We start from the raw sequence: 19847 nt of genomic DNA, 5'->3' as shown, positions 1-19847 counted from the left end.
CTTGCAGTTGTCGATAACAGTATTAACACGCTTTCTTCCCGAATTTACACGTTGAACAATATTGTCTCTTCTGTTGTTGACATTGTGCATGATGAAGTGTCCGTATTATATCATGGTCAAAATCAATTGCGTTCTGTTATGCAGTTTGCTTGGACACTACAGACTCTGAAAGCTGGCCGAGTGCCTTGGAGTTACATGAACGTCTCATCACTTTTTGCCCCATTTAATTTGACTGAAAAGCAGCGCATGCTTTCCATGCGAGATGCATCGTTTTCTATGTTACACATTGAAAAATTAGAATCTTTGCCCTTTTCTGTAGCTGAGGCAGCTGCTGCTACATGGCTTATCCATGGTATTATTACTTTACCGTTTGCTCTGTATAAATTTACAAATTGTATGCGATATATTGCTATAGGTCGATATGAACCACTAGGCAGTGCTTTCCTACATGAGACATGGTCTTTACCATACACATACAGATGTCTGAAAGAAGGGCAGGAAGTGAATCTGAATGGTGAAGAATGCACACAGTCGCCTGACCGTTCACTGATATGCAGACACATCCAGTTGCATGGTTCTTGTAATCAGGACCGGCCTAATTTAGCCTGTGTTTTAAAAGGCACACCGGTTCCTGCAATAGTTCCCACATTCACTTTGTTGACTAACCGTAGTTATTTACTTTTGAATAACGAGGAGTGTTGTGGGTTAATGGTCGGTATCGCCTATGTGGTTACTGTATCAGAACGTGTGGTGTGTTGCAAGAACGTGTTATATCCACCCACGCATGGGAATTCAGATGTTTCCATTTGGCCGCGAATCCCAACCTTGAGAGCGGAGTTCAACGGTTTGAGCCGAATAAGAGCCCTTTTGTCTCAAAAAGAAGTGGCCCTGAGCTCGGCCCGTGAAACTTATGTCCTTCACATAGCTAACACACGCACAGAGGTGCAGGCACTTTTAAATACTGACTTGCCGTTTCATTTCTGCGAGCTGGTTCATCAAATCTTTAATGCCTCCTCCACGTCTGGACTCGCACATTTTTTTAAATTGGTTAGCAGTGGTCTCGTGACTACGTTTGAAAAAGTATTTGGTATTATCCCTGCGTTCTTTCATTCTATATTCGCAAGTTTGTTTGGCGGATTCCCTGTTTTGCTGGCTTTGGCTGCAGGCGTTTTGGTGATATTTTGCTTTATTAAACATGGATGCCCATCCTGCGCAAGACGCCACTCAGCCCCTACTGACACTGTTTCGCAACCGGATGCTTGATTACTATGGCACCTTACCGCTTGCAACTTTCAGCGCGGCTTTTGAATTATCATTTCGATTTTCCTATTTCACACGTGTCCAGCCTGTGTTTTATTGCCTGAGCTGTGATTTCGACTGGGCCATTGATTTGTGTCTCTGCTTACCGACTTCTCCTGACGTCGATTTTGATCAGCTGATGAGCCCCGTAGTTGCTCACGAGTTGGTTTGTTCTGGCGGAAGGGTTATGGCCGTGGCAGCGATGCATGGACTAATGGGTCAGTGGGATGTACCCGCAGCGGCACATGACTTTCTGGCACATAGCGTTCTCGAGAACCCACTGAGTTGTCCTCTGATGTTGCTAGAGGATTCGGTGTTGGAGGAGCACGTATGTTCTTTCCCATTGCTTAATTGGATGGCTGAACTGTTTTCGGATGATGACAGTGATATCATGTTGGAAGCCGTGGCTACCTATTTTGCATATTCTATCCACCCATGAGTGGCTTTGAAGACTTTCACTATTATGGCACGTGACTTTTTAGTAATTCTGAATGGTGCTGTTTCTTGTAAGAACATTCGACGTTTATATGTTCTGGGCCTATGATTTAATAATTGGCCTCAAGTTCAAGATTTTTATATTTTTGTGTGGCCACTATAGGCATTCATACATATTTTTTATTATTGATTTTTATACACACCTACATACACTTAGTGTGGCTCAATATTGTTGAACTCTGCTTTCATGTTTTGCCTTTCCGATAGTATTGGCTTGGTTTTTTTTTCATTTTTGACCGTCCTCGGATCATTGGGGGGGTGTCATATGGTTACTGCGTTCTATATATTGTGTTAAGTTAGCATGAGTTTATTAAATGTTTAAACAGCATATTTTCCTTCGGCTTCAGTTTGCATACAACACCTAATTGTTATTGTAGCTTTCAACCTAGACGAAAGATGTGATTTATTTGAGAATAATATGTTATTGCTCTGATATCAGTTGTGCTTGGTACACTTGGTACAACTGTCTGCACACTGAGAACTGCACCCTCTAAGAATAACCTAACACAAGGTTGCTGAAGGCCTGATCCTCGCACCACATTAGACATAACACAAATAATATTGCTGCCAACATTGGGCTCTACGCGGGTTTAAGATAGAGTTACAGGGAATGAATCGACACACTTGATGCTTCGCATGCAGAGAGCTGGTAGCTGTTGATGTGATCTGCTCCTACTGACCATTAGAGGTATGGGCCCGCCCTGCTAAAAACCCAAATGAGACCTTCTTAGATATAATATAGTATGCTAAATAGGGTGCGCAATATATAGGTGATACAGAATTCCTATAGATTTTGCATTATAATATGCTATCACCGTTCGCTTATTATGGACTAGTGACTATGCTGATAACTCTGATTGTTATAATATGTATGTTGATATTATATAAGATACTGCGTTTGAGAACCTTGCATTGAAAAATAAACATTTCAAACTTGCACGTGTGTTCTTTGACTCCCCGTTTTGGTTTGTAATGATTATATAACGAAAGAGTGTTCATGTGTTCCACGATACCTGAGGTACCCTAAGTTCATGTTCTGGATTGTCTAAGTCATTGGGAAGTAATTAGTACCAATGAGACACTGTAGCTAGCTTGGTAAGGGGATTTCTGAAACTAAGGTGAGTTTTGGGTCACCCTAACTCACCCAGGTTCTAGATCTCTGTGCACAGTTCTGTGGGAGAACGGAAACCCTGCTACAATATGGCACTGACGGGCATATTATTGACGTTTTATGGACAGGAAACTGCGGATAAAACCGCTAAAATGGGCTTAATATTAGCTTCTTGTAAATTGCTATAGAAGGCCAAGTTCTAGTGTTAACCTGGGCTGGTATGGGAATTCTCAAGAGCATATTATCAAGCTCATTATCGTCACTTTTTAAGCTTTTTCCGGCCGAGAAAAACGACAATAATCTATCGACTTTTGTTCATAATATGTCCCGAAATTCATTTTATTAATTTAATAGTTTACTTACCTGCAATGATCCATGGGGCATATTACCAAGGGGGGCGATAGCCAATTATCACTAATTTAGCGTCCGTTTTCGGCCGCTAAGCGGCAATAATTCTATCGCCCTATTGGCAACCTGTCGCTAACTGATGTTAGCGACAGCTTTTAGACTATAGCGTGCAGTTTGGGACCCGCTTTGCATGTCAACGATGTTTATCGCTAATGACGTGCAAAGTGGGCGTACCCAACCAGTTAGCGACTGAAAGCAGTCGCTAACGTCGCTATCGCCTATTAGCAAGGTAGGCGTAGCATTGGAAATATTAGCGCTAAGCGCGAATATCTACAAATACTAACACCTGCCCAGACCAGTTCTTATCCATTTTATCAAATGGGAGGTGGATAACATGGCTAAGATCATTTTGTCTCTAATGCGTGAATATTACTGTATTCTCAACGATATTCACGCATTTCGCCGCTATCGCTGGATATTTTAGCACAATGGAGAAAAACGATGCTAATAGCATGTTTTCTCTGCTAACAGATACAGCGATAGGCAGCAATAAAAAAATCATCGCTAACCCTCTTTAGCGATAAATATCGCTACTTGTTGGTAATATGCCCCCAGATTCTGTTCTTTATCACTCCTCACCCTGCCCCTCCTCCGCCCCACCTGCCTGCCCCATCGCAACTCCCTCCACGGGCTGCGGCTGTTTATATATTCCATTATATTGTACTGTCTATTTATACTCTCATTTTTTATTAAATTTTCCTTGCTTCATACTCCTTGTTCTTTTGCTGTAAGTCCTCTTATTTTTATACTCCGAGGTTTGTCCTCATACTCCTCCCTCTGTTCTTGTATGTACTGTGTCTATGGTTTCGAGAATTGTAGTCTGTATTTTAGGGTGTGAGGAGGTGCATCAGATGATCACGTGGATGATATCATTAGTGATGTCATTTGAGATATCATCAGTGATATCATCAGTGATGTCACTGACCATGTCATGAGTGATGTAATATGTGAATTCATCAGCAGTGCATTGTGGGGGCGTGAGTTATAGTTAGCACAACTAACTATAACGGCCAACTTTCTCTGGTTTTTTATGACTGAAATGTCCAACTAACTATGACATCCATGCAAGCTGTGTTTTTTTCTGTGAATTTCTCAGGTGTTTCAAATGCTAATTTCTAACTATAATGTCCCTGAAACTTGTGTTTTTTTTCAGTGAATTATATACATATGTATTTAATCTCCTCTCACTCTTAGAAGGGAGGAATCCACACTCAGGTTGTAGTTTGGAAGTATTTAATCTGCAAAGGACGTGATCCACGCGTTTCTGCTCGTTCGAACCTTAATAACGATACAAGACGTCATTGTAGCATCCTTATTTAAATGTACAAATGTCTCCAGTTGCCAACATTAACAAAGGACTACATATTACTTTATATTACTTTAATTCAAAAAGCTGGTGGCCATATTGGCCTGGTCACAATGTGAAAATTCAGGAATTGATACAATAAAGAAAAGAAAACAAGTGTCAATATGCGCACAATGTCATTTCAGCATATCTTGCCCTGTGACAGCCATACCTGTATGTTCGTCAACATAACTTATTCATAAAAAATATACTTATGACTGCAAAAATCAACATAAACAATGGACTAACATTACTTTAAATTGAAAGGCTATCGGACATATTATTTGGGCATGTTGCGTATTATAATGGTTCTTACAGGAAAGGAAAGAAAAAGAAGGGGTGTTAATATACACACACTATCCCTAAATAAAGTTCTAGCAATTATAGTTTTTTTCCATTCACAGCTCATTTGAGATGTCATGAGTGATGTCATGAGTGATGTAACTGACCATGTCATGAATCATGTAATGTCTGAGGTCATTAGCAGTACATTGCGGGGCGTAAGTTATAGCTTGCTCAGGTAACTATAACTGCCGAATTTCACTGGTTGTGTATGAGTGAAATCTAAGTCTAACTATACCATCCCTGTAATCTTTGTTTTTTTCAGCAAATTTCTAGGTTTTTTTAAATGTTAAGCTGCATATCACAATTGATGTGGAGTGGGAGCAGGGCCTGGTATTGTGCTGCCCCCACCCAAGCTTGCTGCTCCTGCCTTCTCTCCTCCTAGCCATCCATTGTCCAAGTCCATGTCCCTGCTCCCTTATTACAGCCCTATGTGGTCATTGGTCTGCCACTGGTCTTCTCGCCTTCTCTGAACTGTAAGCTTGCTGCCCCATCCACCTCCTCCCTATCCTCTGTTGTCTGAATCCATGGACTAGCCTCCTCCCTCCTGCCATGCATGGTCTGATGTGCTGCCCCATCATTGACCTCCTGCTTAGTCTCTGTGCTTAGCCTGCTGCCTCTATTCTCATTCCCCCTGCCCTCCGATGTCTGTGTGCATGCTCCTACTCTATCCTTTTTGCCCATCATGTTCCCTGGGCCTGCCACTCCTATCTACTCTGAGTGTTCTGTTAAGCTGGCACTCCCCTCCCACCTGCCTAGCATTGTCAGATGACTGTAACCTGTCCCTGCCACCTCCACCCTGCCTGCCCACATTCCATGCCCCTATCCCCTTCCTCCTGTCCTCCATGGCCCCTTTTACTGCCACACCCTTCTGCCCTCCCTGGTCTGTTGTGCTGCAACTGCTCCTCCTGCCTTCCCCGCATAGTCTGTGTGAGGCCCCTTCCCCCAAACTCTCTTTTCTGTGCCCCGGTCCTGACCCTCCCTTCTATCCTCCCTGGTCTGTTGTGCTGCAACTGCTCCTCCCGCCTGCGCTGCATGGTCTGTTGTGAGGCCCCTTCCCCTGAACTTTCTTGTCTGTGCCCTGGTCCTGACCCTCCCTTCGTTCCTCCATGATCCTTTGTGCATGCCCCTGCACCCTCCTTCTTGCCCATCATAGTCATTGTGCTGCCACTAACTCTCCTGCTTGCCATGCATGGTCTTCTGTGCTGCCACAGCCCCTCCCACCTTCCCTGTGTGGTCAGCTAGCTGACCTTGACACCCTCCCACCTTCCCTCCATGGTCTGTGTGTATGCCATTATAGTCTCACTGTTGCTCTCCATGGTGTGTCTTGCTTCTAGTGCCCAACCTCACTGACCTCCGTGGTCATCTTGCTGCTCCTGCCCTGCCCCCTTGCCCCCAACCCTCTGTTTCCATGTGCAGACCCCGAGTCCCTCCCTCCTGTCTTGTCTGTTCCATTGTAATGCCCCTGATCCATCCCTCATGCCCTTTATGGTCCGTTATGCAGCAGTTTTGTTTCCTGTCGGTCCATTATGGTCAGCTAGCTACCATTGCCTTTTTTCCCTTCTGTTCTCTGTTGTCCATGTGTATGGTCCTGTCCCCTCCCTATTGCTTTCAATGGATTGTTGTGCTGCACTTCTGTCCTGCATGCCCTGTGTGGTGTATTGTGCTGCTGCAAACCCTGATGCCTGCCCTGAAGGTTCAGTTTGGTGCACCTCTCCATGTTCCTCCTATCTTCTGTTATCCAAGTCCATCTCCCTACCCCAATTCCTCCTGCCTTCCATGATCCAATGTACCATACTTGCTAACATTTTGAACTTGGTAAGAGGGAGATTTGGAAAAAAACTGGGGTATTGATTTTCCCCTTTGACTTACATTGAAAAAGAGGAGATTGTAGACAGGAGACAGATCAACTAAAGCCCATTTGGGCTTAAAAACATTGAATGCTTCCTGGCTGAATCAGGTCTGTTGGCATGTATGGTTGTACTACCCATGCCTTTTCCTTCTGCCCACAATGGTCTATTATATTGCCACACCCTCTCTTGCCAGTCATGTATTGTTGGTTTCTTGCCCCTGCCCCCCTTTCCACTGCCCTCCATAGTCTGCCGTGCTGCCACTGCCATTCCTGCTTGCCAATGTGTGGTCAGATTGTTGCCTCTGCCCCCTCCTACCTGCCTTCAATTTTCAGAGTCAGTGCCCCTGGCCTCTGCCACTCAGCAGTATCCTAATGAACAACTAGATTGCTAACATTCTATATTTATTACAGAAGTGTGAAACACCTGATGTCATCTTGATGTAATCAAAACTTTAATACATAGAGCATTTCCATTAGAAATTACGTACATGAGATTGTCTTATTTGCATCAAAATTATGGTTAGTGCTCTAAAAAACTAAAATGAGGACATATTTTCTGAATTTTCAAATAGCGACAAAGCACTTTTAAATTATTTTTTATCTTTATGTTTTTTTATCCAGTTGACCACTTGATTAAATGTTTCAATTAGGGGAGAGGATGTGGTGTTAATTCCAGAGCTGCAGACTTTGTGACTGGGGAACCAGGTTGGAGTTTCTGCTTCAGCTCGACATTCTGTGATACTGGTAAAATCACCTAATCCCCCCATGTCTAAAACCAAAATGAATTGGCTCTTGTGTGATGTAACCAATGCCCATGTAAAGCAGTCCAATACCTGACCAGTCAGCACTATATAATACTGCAAAAACACAAAAAATAAAAAGTGTTTTGGACACTTCTGTCATTGGGCTACAAGTGGGCTACATCTGGGTGATATTTGTGCTACATTTGGGCTCTTTTGTCTCTGATAGCCATCTCAGGAGATTTATTTGGTATGAAGTTTCCTAAGTTCCTCATTTACGCAGTCTCCTCAGTAGGAAATGCTTTCAGTTTTTTACTTTGATTCCATAAAGAAGGTATTCAGATATGTCACAAATTTGCCATACATTCTGAATGTTAGCACTTTAGTTGCTCACTGTAGAAAAGCTACTGCTCACCACGGACGTCTGCTGCTTTTATTAAAAGTGCATGTTTCAGTCTGAATGTCAGAATATTTTTATAAATAAAAGAGGATTTTTGAAGTCACTCAAAATGTGCCCTCATTTTCCTTTCTTCAGCACTAATCATAATTTCAATGGCAAAATGAACCCCTAATTTTGTTCCTTTTTAAATTGAATGTTTTAAGTGTTACCAGTTTATTCCAATCAAGACGTCTTCAGGTGTGCCATACTTTTGTCAAAAGTAAGACTGTTAGTGCTCTAGTTGTTTTTCAGAACACGCTGGTACATTTTGTCTTTGGGCTATACTTGGGCTAAATCTGGGTGATAATTGTGCTACATTTGGTCTCTTTTGTCTCTGGTGGCCATCTTGGGAGAATTATTTGTTATGAAGTTTCCTAATTTCCTCATTTACTACAGTCTCCTCTATAGGAAATACTTTTAGTTTTTTACTTTGATTCCATCAAGAAGGCATTCAGATGTGTCACACGTTTGCCATAAATTCAGTGTGTTAGCACTCTAGTTGCTTATTAGGTCACTGTAGTAAAGCTACTGCTCATCAGGGAAGTCTGCTGCTGGTATTGAAATTTGCATGTTTCAGTCTGCATGTCAGAATTTTTTTAATGAAATAGAAGAGGATTTGAGAAGTCACTCAAAATGTGCCCTAATTGTTCTTTCTGCAGCACTAATCATACTTTCTATGGCAAAATGAACCCCCTCATATATATATATATATATATATAAATGTATTCACTGAAAAAATCATAGGTTTCAGGCATGTTAAAGTTAGAAATTAGCATTTAAAAAACCTTAGAAATTCACTGAAAAAAACATAGGTTTTAGGGAAATTTATAGTTAGTTGGACATTTCACTCGTACAAAACCAGAGAAATTCCCCTGTTATAGTAAGTTCAGCTAACTATAACTCGCGCCCCCACAATGCACTGCTGATGATGTCACATATTACTTCACTCATGACATGGTCAGTGACATCACAGTGTTGCTAGGAGAGGGCAGAGCCCCAGGCCCGATTGCGTCTTTTTTTTTTTTTTTTAAAAGGACTGTGTGGCCCCCTTCCTTACCCATTTTATGGGCCTTGAGACCCCATCCCCCAGGGCCTGCCCCCAATTTTTTTTTTTTATGGACCGGAGCTGCGTGGCCCCCATTCCGAGGCCATATTGAGCCCGGGGACCCCACCCCACGGGGCATGGGCAATTTTTTTTATATAATTATATTATGGGGAAAAAGGTCCACGTGGCCCGCCTCCGAGGCCAATTTCTGTCCCGGGGACCCATCCCCCGGGGCATGGCCATATGTATATATTTGTTTTATTTATAGAGGAGGGGGACTACGTGGCCCCCCTCCTGAGGCGTCTGTTATCCCATGCAGCTCCCCTTGTGGAAATGCAATCTGGTTTGAATTTTGGAAGAGAGAGCAGGTTTCCTGCTCTCTCTTCCAAAATCCAAGCCAGAGTTTGCTATGACAGGATGTGAACCGCGAGGCTCCCAACCTGCCATAGGAAACTAGAGTGCCCCGGGGATGGGCACCCCGGGAAACTGCAGGAGCTGGCCCTGGGGGGTGGTGGTCCCCAGGGCCATCACTGGCTCCAGGAGGGGGCCACGGGGCCCCTCTCAATATTGACAAAGGCCCGGGGGTGGTGGTCTCTGGGGCTCGGGGGTCCGTTACGGACCCGCACATTTAAATATTAGTGCCCCATGGAGTTGGCGGTCCCCGGGGGGTGTGAGCAGATGAGCCACCCCACACAGGTGTCTTAATTAAACACAAAGCAGGGGTGGCGGTCGGGGGTCCGTGTGCCCCCGCAAATTTAATAATGAAAGCCCCAGGGGGTGGCGGTCCCCAGGGCTTGGGGGGTTTGGATCCATCACACATAAAAAACAAAGCCCCAGGGGGTGTCTGTCCACTGGGCTGTGGGGGGCAGTAAGCCCCCGCAAATATTTATAGAAGGCCCCGGGGGTGGCGTTCCCCGGGGCTAGGACCACCCTTGGCCCCCACTATTAGTTTTTCGCATGCCCCCGGGACTGCTCACCCGGGGGCTAAATTATAACAAAGCACGGGAGCCTGCGCTTCATTTATTTTTTATTTTCTTGGCTGGATTCGTGCACCCAGCGCGAATTCAGCCAATTTAAAAAAATAAAAAATTTTGGGGGCTTAGGGAGTCAGGGTGTTTCTACTCTGCCCTCTTTTCTTGTTTTGCGTGTTTCTTTTTCTCTTTTCTTGTGTATCAGCAAGCAAAAGATGGCTGCCAACACTTCCTGGTTTGAAGTGTTGACAGCCAATTAGAATGTAGCTCATGGTCGGGAGGGTGCGCGGATCATCCGTGCCTCTAAATATCAAAACTTTTATTTGATTTTCTCAGCAACTACTGAACAGATTTACACCATTTAAAAAAAAAGTTCTCCATCTGAACCAAGGCCTACCTTTGTGACTTAAAGGACACATATTAATGTATATATATATACACAGAGAGAGAATGCATGAAAGGAAACTCTGTAATATGGTCCTCTATTGGCAGCAAGGTTTTTTCTGGTAATATTTACAAATCACAAGTCCGAAGGCGACATAGCTTTTAAATGTCACCTGAAACCCATATTACACATTACTCAATATATAAATCTATTGTAAGATGTATTCTTTTATTTTAGTACTCTTTAGAAGAACATAGAGCTTGTGAAGGTGGTGCAATTAGTATTCATTGTGTGCCTGAGGTTGCAGATGTTTCTGTCAATCTTCTGGGGATTTTTTATTGGAGGTAATGTGGTGATATTAAAAATATATTTTATGAGCAATGTGTAGTATTATAAATCAAATGCATAGCACATTACAAGGAAATTAAAAACATGTTTTTCAAAATATGCTTTTCATGTGTTTAAATTTGGTACTATAGAGTATGTTCAGCATACATAAAGAAAGAAAATAAAAAACAATTATTTTGCTGAACACGTACTACCTTTACAATGTTTATATGCACACACTGGGGAGGATTATTTGGTTGATGCTTGCTGGACGCTTGGCCTGACAAACATACTTTTGTCAGGTGTGCTGATTAATGTTCTAAGAAAAAGCATTGTCATTGTCAATGTGTTTTTACCAACAGAGAAAGAAAGAAAAAATGCTGTGTTTAACTTTTCTATATGTTTAGCTTTGTGGAGTACATGAAATAATTCACAGATAGACCACTTTTCTGTACAAATATGAGCTGTAAAACTACTGACAAACATTCAATAATAAGGCTTTAAAATACACTTTTAATATATATGTGTATCTTGAAATAATGCTCCAATGTCTCTATAAATTCTTACCTTTGATTTTCTAAGTATAGCTCGTGCCATGCAGAGAAGCTGTCGCTGCCCCACAGAAAAGTTTTCACCATTTTCTACAACTTCTGCTTGCAATTTATCCGACAGTTGTGATATCTAGAGTGACAAAACAGCATTTAACCCATGTTTATAAACACAATGAGATCCCCTGTCTGGCTCGTGGCTAACACTTTCAATTCACTTGTAGGTGCCACAGCTATGTGTACCTTCTCTAGGTGCAAACACCAGGGTTTCTTCTCATCTGCTTCCATCGTCACACTGCCAAATCAATGCAAAAATTATATACCTCAGGCCTTGTTCAAGACTAGCCATCGATTCATCTCACTAAGCACTAACAAATCTCCAAATTGCTAGCAGCCATTCATACAGATTTTTTGAGATTCACCTAGGAAGGGTTTGTGGTCAGAAGCGAGCAAAGCATTGTTCCCCAGTGAGATTTGCAGTAACTTAGATATTTGCCCTTTGGAGGGTGTGTGAAATTTCCGTTTTCATTGTTGCCTTCGCCCAGGTATTGTTTTATTTTGTAGGAGAAGAAAACAGATGAGCCCATTACAGTTGAGGTGCAAATGGCAGGGTATTCCACCGGTACCAGGAACATCAGTAATTCCAGAACGGAGAAAGGAGGAATTAGTTAGGGAATCTGAAATGTCAGCCTGATTTGCATGTAATTCCCCAATCCACCAAGATTTCAACTAGATTTCATCTCTGAGTCAAAACACATTGAACCCAAAGAGGGCGGCAACTTCTATTAGTGGCACTATTTGAATTAGCACAGGTCTTGCAAAGAGACCCTAGCTCTTTTCTGAGAAGTATATGTTATGCAGGACCATTTGTTGTTTTTAAAAGAATAAATGCATTATAAATTGTCAAAAATGTCACGATTTTGACTCAAATGTGGCAAAAAAATAAACATATACAAACTTTACAAAATTACAAAGTTTTCCGGATAATTTTGCCCAGGTTGCAGCAAAAACCACCCTGAATTGGAACACACCTAGATATGTGATATACTTGGACAAAACATCTTTTTTGATTTCTAGCCCAACCTTTGACTGCAGTCCAGGCCGGGAATGAGAAGATTTGCAAAGGCAGTAACAGACCAAGCACCCTCCTTTTGAATTAACTGTTCACTCTTGTGACTGTTGTATTTATATGTTTGTTAAGTTTAAAAAAAGAAAAGGTGTGCTTAATAACTGTAACAAGAATAATTTTGCAATGAAGGTTTAGATGTTATTTTAGCCAAAATAGCATTTATTGTTTCTGTTAAAAGTGCAGGTTTAAGTTCTTGAAATTGTAAGTAAAGAGATTTATTTGGTTCACCTAAATACGAGGATAACATTTTGAAACTGTATTAAGGTCAGTCTGCTGCTAATCAGACAAAGCTGGTTAGATGAGCCACCCAAGTGAATTTTCAGCCCACACAGTCACATTATCAGTCCCCTCTCCTCCTCAACCCCTAAAGTAGACTAGGGCTTGTATTCCTATTAAACATAGGTCACTTGACTATTGGAGCTAGGTCACCTAAGTATTAGGGCAAGGCCTGTCATTCAACCAAGGGCTTAGGTCCCTCAATAGACTCAGGTTGTAGGGCTCTCATTAGACTCAAGACATATGGCTCTCTTTGTACTAAGGTCTAAGAGCTGTCATTGGACCCAAGGTTTGGGGCTCTCAACTGACAAGGGCATAGGTTTCTCAGTGGACCAAGTGCTCCCATTGGATCCAGGGTTCATGGCTTTCTTTGAGCAAAGGGCTTAGGACTCTCATTAGACCAAGGACCTAGAGCTCTCATTGGGTTGGGTCACCAGAACGCTGTGGCTTTCCCTGCTACTTAAACAATAATCTTTAGGATGTCCAGCCAGATTCCAGATAAAAGACAACAATTTAATGGCCCTACCTGTTTGGGCCTGGTAGGGCTAGAAACTTTGACCAGTATAACACCTACATCTGGCACGTGGGCATAGTTGCCTCTAGAATATAATTATCCCTCTTTTCCAGTTACACAGCCAATAAACATCCTTGCCAACAAACTATAACAAGTCACTCTTAATGTCTCCTCATTTCAATTTAAAATAGACATGTACCAATATTCACCTTCTACCTTTCTTTCTATTCTCCTCCTTACTCCTTCATCCGCAAACACCCACCCACACTCATTCCTGTCCCCAAATAACTACTCTGTGGACTACCCACTCACTTTCTCCTCATTTACAACTGCCACAAGTACAGCACTACCCATCTATTCTTACAATTCTTCCTCACCATACTCACAACCTCTGTTATTCTTCACCACCCTTGTCACCAAGCAAGTGGCATCCTACAACAGCATGTTAAACCTATCCCTAAAATATCAGGCTCCTTAAAAACTGTAACACCCATCAACTCCTGCAGCACGCAAACCCTTTCCTAACTCTCCCAATTTCTCTTCCTACTGGAAAACATGCATTCCTTACAACTAATCTGAACTTCAATACTATCTTACCACTTCATAAGCTCTCACTCTTCAAACAAACAACCTCTCACACTCCTACATATTCTCCACATATAAACAACCACTCACAATCTCCTTCCTAATCTTGCACCTAAATTCCTCAAAACACCACACCAGAACACAAACCAACCCCTTATAGTCTTCTTCATCTAACCCCTTAATCATTCAGCAGACTACAACATATCTCAAACTCACCTACTGGTAACTCTTTTCAAAAACTGAATTTTGAGCACTAAGACTAGAAAGATATAACCTCCACTACCTCTTATTACACTATGCACTTTGAACAAATAAGAACGAAAAACAGACATCACCACTCATACAAATTGTGCAACTCCTGTGCTAGAACACAACAGCTTTTATCTCCATTCCAAAAGCAAAACATTTTCTTACATCAACACCAATTTCACATACAAGGAAAACCACAATTCTAACACAAAAAGTCAAACAAGTCTAACTGTTTCCTCACTTTTAAATACACATGAGAAAAAAATCTCACCCAGCAACAGTTACTCATTAACAAAAGACTCAAAAGATGGCACCCACAGCAATGTGGATGCAAACCCCTCCTTCCTGAAACAAAAGTTACTTCACCAAAATTGCTTGCTACTGAAATTATGTTTAATTAGCAAAATCAAACAAAATGTTTTGAATCTACTGACAGACTTGGAACCAAACATACTATTCATCACTGAACCCTGGTTGGAAATAGATATTACACAATACATTATGATGCTATCAATATCATAGCATCCATCTAGATCAAAGAGATGTTACTACAAGGTTGTAGGGCCCTTCCTGATAAAAGCAAACCCAGTCCTAGTCTCATCTGCAATTTCCCCTCGCTCTACAGTCTCCCTTTCAAAAATTGAGCCTATACAGATGTCATTTTGGACACAGTAACAGATCTGCCAACTAAACTCAAATACATGTATACACTGCTACTTAAAAAAATGGTTTGACAAACCCAATATGCCCCAACCAAATGCCAATGTGTCACTCCCAACTTAAAACAAAAGGTCTCCTGATCTACCTCAATTAGCAGATCTTACACTGGATGACACATATCAATCGCTTTTCAAATTTGTGGTTTACCAGTCACAGGGACTAAGCATGGGCGGAAAATCCGTTCCGCTCGCGGATTTTGCGGATTTTCGGTAAATTCGCAATCCGCGAGATTCGCGAATTTCCAGCAAAATCCGCGAGCGGAACGGTTTGGGTCAAAAGTTCAAGCTGACTTTTTGTAACTATTTTAGAATGGCGCCGGCAAGCTGCCAGAGCCTCTAAGATAGTTACAAAAAGTCAGCTTCAACAGGAAGCACTAATAGATAAAGTAAAGCAGGTGCTAGAGTTGAATCTCAAATTCAGTTACACAATCATTAATCACCCCAAACTTGGGGTGATTAATGACTGTGTAACTTAATTTGACCTTCAACTCAAGCACCTGCTATACTTTATCTGTTAGTGCTTCCTGTTGAAGCTGACTTATGGCTGAGGGCAGAAGGGCACAAAGTGGGACAGAGGGCATGAGTTAGGCAGAGGGCAGAAGGGCACAGAAACCAGTGGGGCAGAGGGCAAAAGGGCACAAACAAGAGTGGGGCAGAGGGCAGAAAGGCACAAAAACAAGTGGTACAGAGGGCAGAAGGGCATAAAAAACGGGAGGGTGGCAGTGATGAACCAGGCAAAAAAAAACCTGCGAACATGCAAAGCGCCCCGCGAATACGCAAAGTTCCCCTTGAACACCCGCGAACATGCAAAAATAAAAAATCCGCAAATTCGCGTGAATGCGCGAATTTTGCGGATTGCGAATTCGCAAATCTGCAAATTCGCGGATCGCAAATTCGTAAAATTCGCCCATGCTTAACAGGGACCAACAATCACATCATTACTTGTTCACACAAAATCCCAAATAAAATATCATTTGATTCCCAGATTATAACAACAACTTATAGACAATGGAACAAATAAACACGTGGAAGTTGAAATCTCAAATTACCACAAACATGCAATTGGAAACAGTTCACACAGTCGAGAAACTGTATAAATAGATAACCACAGCCTTTGTCATACTAATGCAAAAAAGGCCTTCACAGCAATATACAAAGGAAAAGAAAGCACATTATATAAATGAAGAGTTATAAAGGACAAAATGATTTTTCAATATTTCAACGGAACAAGAACAAATCCAAAAATCCTCAATACAAAATGTGTCTGCACTGATACAACAAAATGTACAAGTCATACATAAAATGGTGAAAAAAACAATATTCAAGCAAGATCAACAATGCTAAATGTCAAATAATGGAACTCTACAAAACTCCATTTTATTGTTTCGTAGTTCTTCTTTTGATTTTCATACAAGTTTACAACATACATTAAAAGGCCTGTCACTTTGGCCATTTGTATCTTCCACTTGATACATGTTTGAGAGCCATGCATTATCATATTCTCGAAACCTATATCCATTATATAATGTGAAACAGGAGGTCCTGGGTATAAGGACATGAGCTACATAAAGGACACAGTGCCTATTCTTAGTAATGTTTACATGACTATAATCAAATGTTTTGGGAAATGGCTCTTTCTGCAGGGTTATTCTCAAATATTTTACCTTCCTCCTTTCTATTTATCTGGCCTTCTTTTGTTGGTTCTAGGACTCTGGGCACTTTACTACTGCTAACCAGTGCTCAGGTGCATGTGCTCTCTCTGGTATAATTTGTTTTCATATTTGATTTACTTGTAAGTCCATAGCAAAAAGTGCCATACCATATACCCTGGGCCTGTAAATTAAATGCCACTATTAGGCTTGCAGCACTGATTGTAACACCTACAGAAGTAGCCTTTCAAACGTGTCTCAGGCCTTCCACTGCAGGGCCTGTGTGTTCAGTTTACTGCCACTTCGACTTGGCATTTAAAACTACTTTCCTAACTTCAAACCCACCTTTTTATTACACAAAGGTCACCCCTAAGGTGGACCCTAGGTAGCCCTGTTGGGAGGGTGCTGTGTAAATAAAAAGTAGGATGTTTATGTTTTGCGTGTCCTGGTAGTGACAAACAGCCTATTTGGTTTATTTTTAGTACTGTGAGGCCTACTCCTCCCATAGGCTAGCAATGGGAATGTCCTTAAATGCTTTTAAGTGGTAATTCCTAATCATAAAGGAGTAGCTTTTCCAAGTTTAGTATGTTTAGATTGATAATATTAAATCATTCTTACTGGTGAAGTTGGATTTCCCATTAATATTTTAGAAATGTCACTTTTAGAAAGTAGAATACAAAAAGGAAAACCTGGCTCAGTTTGACATTATGCTCTTATTATTTTTGAGCAACAAACAGTACACTATCTTTTCTGTTTGAATGGAATTTTTAATAAGCCATTCCTTTCTTTGCAATTGTTTATATTTTCCCAAATATATTTTAGTTGCATGAGAAGTGAAGAGACACACATTTTTCAAAATAACATGTGAAAAGTTGGATTGGCATATGCTGTCTACTTTTCTAGTGGGCACCTTGCACCAGTCTAAATGACCCCATATTGATGGTAGGTTAAAGACAATTTTATAGAAAGCTATCCTAGTGGTAGCTGTGGAGAGCAGCCTTCAGGCGAAGTCCTGAATGAATGTAAAGAAGCTTGTTTTACCAGTCTATAATCTTGTGAATGACCAAATGAAAGGAGATATATGTTTGATCCAAATGGAAAGGGACTTCGCACACCTTGTGAATGGATTGTTCCAATTAGTTGATGGGTGGTTGGTGCTAATTGGTAAATCCTCCTGAGTATAAGGATGAGTTCAATATTTGGTTTGTGTTACTCCCTGGATGGGAGCACTCCTTAGGATTTTCAATGATGTAATCACTATTTGAAAATGTAGTTTCACATAATTTTTTATTCGTTATTCATTATCCATATCATATCACTTTCTTCAATGATATAACATCATATTTCAATGGTTCATGCTTCAATTTCTCTTGCCCAATGCATTTTGGGCCTGGCCCTTCACCAGGGCTTGTTTTCTACAAACATAGAGGACATTTCTGGAATAGTAAAAATTATGTACTGGGAGGCGGTCTGCCGGAGTTTCGTCCAGCAGGAGGAGGTCCAACCCGATGTCCGTTGCTGTAGCATCCAGTTTGTGAAGCTCTTTTAAACTATTACCAGTCAGATCAGTGTGTACATGATTTCTCTCTCTAGAAGGATGGAATTCTACCCCCGCCATCAGGACTGGCAGGGGGGGGGGGTAGGATTCCAAAGTGTTTGACACCAAACACAACATGTTTCGATGCAGCTATTCCAAAATTAGCATTTACCGCAAGGTTATGATGCACTTAAGACTATATGGTCTAACTGCATCACAGAACAGGTTCAGAGAATAGATTACAAAAGCTGCAGAGGGGTCCTGCTCATGCATAGGCACACTCACACACAAAACCAAGGACTCTGCCTTCAGGATTGATAAGGTCTACCATAGAAGTGACTGATAGGTTTATATGTGTTAGTGATTAAAGGTAGATATAGGTAACCTATATCTTAGTAAGGGGTGCATGCACCACCTTACCCAGGCTTCAGTAGCTGTCCTGTGGTGCCATTTTGAAGGCTCTCCGGGGTTGGCATAATACATGCTTCAGCCCCTGGTAGGCCTCTAGGGTACCTATGCCCTTAGTACCAAAGGTACCATACACTAGGGACTCACAAGGTTAAGCCAGTAACAATCTGGAGTGTACCTAATGTACATGCAATAAATTTAGAGAGGAAGCAGCTGGCTGGGGTCCTGGGTATCAGGGCCCCAGCCAGACTAAAGTCGAAAAACAGTGAAACACCAGTAAAAAGTCGGGGTTACTATAGTAAGCAGATCCTACTCTCCTACAACATACACAACATGAAAAAAACTTATGACGATTTACAATAGACAGTGCATGAAATACTTATGTACAAACATGTTTATGTACAACAACATTGGACTTTTGCATCATAACATCAGAAACAAGCATACTCTTATTGCTATCTTATTTTTAGGGGTCAAACATGTGCCAAACATGGGAAAGTGAAAGTGTTTAGATAGTGTACCTGGGGCACCCGATTCAATACAAATCCCTCACGTCACACCAAGTTTATTCAAATTCGTCTGTGTAGAAAAAAAGTGCTGACCCATATCAAGACCCTGTCCTTTGGTATCGGGATTCTCATCAGGGCTTCATGTTAATGGTCAGCAATTTCTAAATAAACATAAATGAATGATGCAAACTCCGCAAAATGAAAACTAAACACTACTCTCCTTAAATATGCTTAATTCAAATTTCTGTACCTGATTGCCTGATTCTCGGACAGAGCTGCTGCTCTGACTCCTATTTGTGTGGTATCTAGAATCTCTCAACAAAATTACTACAGTGTGCTTCGTAGTATGTGCCGGGGGGAATTTCTACAAAACATTAAAATGATTGTATCTATTTTAGTATATTTAAATACATGAACATTGGGCAACTCAACTGAACAAGGTCAAAAAGCACCTTTCAAACATTCCTGAGTTGCTCAAAGGCAGGCGCCTATTTCTGTAATCATTGCATCCCTACAAACGAATGAGGGACATATTACTGAATAAGTGCATTCACTTTGAGAATATCACCGCGCGTTTTGTGACAGCACACTGAACTTTTTTCACTCTTGTTTCTTTCAGTCTGAAATCTTAAAGATTCGCTTTTAAACGACCGTAAGTGTTTTGACGCTCTATCACCAACTGCTTAAAGACCTCCACTTTAGACACCCACGGCACGTTTGACACGATCTATGTCACTTCACATTTACCGTTCGTTTTGAAACATGCACACTGTATACTGTTTTGTTTTATTCTGATACTGTGGACACTAGAGTTGAATGCTATATCTTTCATGTTTTATATTTTAGAGCTCCCAGATGAAGGTCTCCTCAGCCCGAAATGCATTGGAGCGTTCAAAGAACGTTTGTGTAACAGTTTGACTGTCATTGGAAATGAATTTAATTTCTTTGTTGAAATCATGATGAAA

At 41.4% G+C, this 19847-nt stretch overlaps 1 protein-coding gene across 1 annotated transcript in view; it reads right to left on the bottom strand.

The window, feature by feature from the left end:
* Nucleotides 1-19847, bottom strand: part of LOC147677797 (ATP-binding cassette sub-family C member 12-like) — a 1863878-nt gene that overhangs the window by 190342 nt on the left and 1653689 nt on the right. Inside the window, exon 29 of the mRNA XM_086945587.1 lies at nucleotides 11327-11440. Coding sequence (XP_086801713.1) covers nucleotides 11327-11440 — 114 coding nt within the window. The remainder of the gene's footprint in view (nucleotides 1-11326; nucleotides 11441-19847) is intronic.

This window comes from Lissotriton vulgaris, chromosome 12 (assembly GCF_964263255.1).
Source record: "Lissotriton vulgaris chromosome 12, aLisVul1.2, whole genome shotgun sequence".
Taxonomy (NCBI): Eukaryota; Metazoa; Chordata; class Amphibia; order Caudata; family Salamandridae; genus Lissotriton; species Lissotriton vulgaris.
The sequence above is the reverse complement of the archived record's forward strand: the minus strand, read 5'-3'. Positions and strand labels throughout refer to the sequence as shown.